This window comes from Cyprinus carpio, chromosome A18, assembly GCF_018340385.1.
Source record: "Cyprinus carpio isolate SPL01 chromosome A18, ASM1834038v1, whole genome shotgun sequence".
NCBI classification, from domain to species: Eukaryota; Metazoa; Chordata; class Actinopteri; order Cypriniformes; family Cyprinidae; genus Cyprinus; species Cyprinus carpio.
The window spans coordinates 27,964,342-27,966,306 of NC_056589.1; the positions used below are offsets into that span (position 1 = coordinate 27,964,342).

The 1,965-nt window shown below is 28.7% G+C and overlaps 1 protein-coding gene across 2 annotated transcripts; it reads right to left on the reverse strand.

Annotated features, from left to right (window-relative positions):
• Positions 1-1,120: 1,120 nt before the first annotated feature.
• Positions 1,121-1,846, reverse strand: LOC109110003 (protein PIGBOS1). 2 transcript variants are annotated; one of them, XM_019123045.2, is made up of 2 exons: positions 1,703-1,846; positions 1,121-1,496 (listed from the first exon to the last, which is right to left on the reverse strand). In XM_019123045.2, exon 2 carries the CDS (start codon positions 1,450-1,452, stop codon positions 1,228-1,230), a length of 225 nt encoding a protein of 74 aa, XP_018978590.2. In that variant the 5' UTR covers positions 1,453-1,496; positions 1,703-1,846; the 3' UTR covers positions 1,121-1,227. The 2 variants fall into 2 exon arrangements, with proteins under 2 accessions (XP_018978590.2, XP_042631661.1); XM_042775727.1 differs by lacking the exon at positions 1,703-1,846 and adding an exon at positions 1,565-1,694.
• Positions 1,847-1,965: the final 119 nt, after the last annotated feature.

The following is a 1,965-nucleotide window of genomic DNA, read 5'->3' on the forward strand; positions in this document are numbered from 1 at the left end:
GTCCCTTTGCGCGAATTCTTCTGTTCAGAACGCACGAAAATAGCTTCAAATTGATTTAACTAGTGGTTTCTGCACCTAAAATAATGTTTAAAATAGGTACAAATTGTGCAACAGGCTCTCGAGCGCGTTCAAAGCTGTAAGTGGGTGTGTACTGTCACCTGGTGGTGGAAAATGTCAAAGGTACATGATAATTTGCATTGTTAAAAACAATATTTTTGGTTCTTAATTTGCTGTGTTGTCAGCTTCAGCATTAATTATGCAAGAGATAATTAATGAGTCTCAGCAACAGATAAACACTGCTGAGAAAAGCACGTTATACCTCTTTATTAATTTTATTTGTATAATTATATATATATATATATATATATATATATATATATATATCTATATATATATAGATATATATACACACACACACACACATACATACATACACACACACATATATATATTATTTTTTACATTTTTATATATATTTTTAACTTAAATTTTACTTACTGGAAACTTTTTTAATTATATCAAAATGATTTATAATTTTTTTGTTGATTTTAAAGGATAAAAATCTTGCAGATTCTGCAGAGATGCAAGCTTCATTTAATAATTTTTCATTTTAATTTTTATAATTTTAATTTTGTAACTTTTTTAAAATATTACCATTACTTATTTTATCATTTTTTACATTTGTATTAATTTATTTTTTCAATGATGAACATCTTGAAGATTCTGAAAGGATGTGAGCTTAATTTAACGTTATTTTTTAAATATTATCAAATATATATATATATATATATATATATATATATATATATATATATATATATATATATATATATATATATATATATATGGTGGAATCTTTTTATTTATTAATTGAGTCAATAAGGCATTTTATTAAGGATCTTTTAGTGACACTATTTCCAAAGTATATGGAAATAACAAGCTTTTTTTTAAAAAAAAAATAATTTTAATTTTGTAATTTTTAAAAAATATTACCATTACTTATTTTATTATTTTTTACATTTGTATTAATTTGTTTTTTCAGTGATAAACATCTTGCAGATTCTGGAAGGATGTGAGCTTAATTGAATTTTTTAAATGTTATCAAATATATATATAATGGTGGAATCTTGTTTATTTATTAATTGAGTCAATAAGGCATTTTATTAAGGAGCTTTTAGTTACAATAACAAGCATTTAACACAGGCACATTCAGACTCTTGTTAGGCGTCAGTTTTTGTTTGCAGATGCATGTTGCTGTGCTTGTTGGGTAGTTTCCGCTCTCTGCTCCTCTGGGTCAGGCCTGAGGTCTTGATCTGGTGCATATTGATTAAATGGTGCAGCTGGAGGTTTTCTGGGTGCCTCAAATACAGGCCTGTAGATATACACACCTCCCACCACTCCAACCAGAGTAGCAAATGCAATCTGATGAAAGGGAACCAGTCTTCCAAACATGATCTTCTCTTATGAAGAGTCCACAAGAGAAACAAGACATCCCACTGATGAAAAGAAAAAAGGTTTATGAAACGTTACTGTACTCAATGGCATTCTGTATTGTGTTGTATACCTGCTGTTTCCAGTCTTTAGAGTATGCATACATGAAGTACACTAACTGCACAAATACTAGCATATGGATGACGAAATTAAATAACATTCAACACATGTATATCTTATTTTTTTTGTAATTAATATCTCTCCCACTCACCGTGATGTTTTCAGTCTTTTATTATAACCGAGAAGAAACACATGTGCAGACCATAACTTACTACGGCAGCTCGCGCAGGCCAAATGCGACGTACATTTTCGCTTTTTTAATTTTTTTTTTTTACATATTTTTTATAATAAGACGTGTCAAACCCCATTTATATAAATCTTGAAACACGTTTAGATTAGTTTAAAATCATTCACTTTTTCTCGTTAAAAGTCTGTTGTTACGCCCTCATTAAATATTCATGAGGTCACGCGCGA

What these genes read in the sequence shown, in the direction of transcription:
- LOC109110003 (XM_019123045.2), bottom strand. Translation starts at nt 1,452, where the DNA reads ATGTTTGGAAGACTGGTTCCCTTTCATCAGATTGCATTTGCTACTCTG.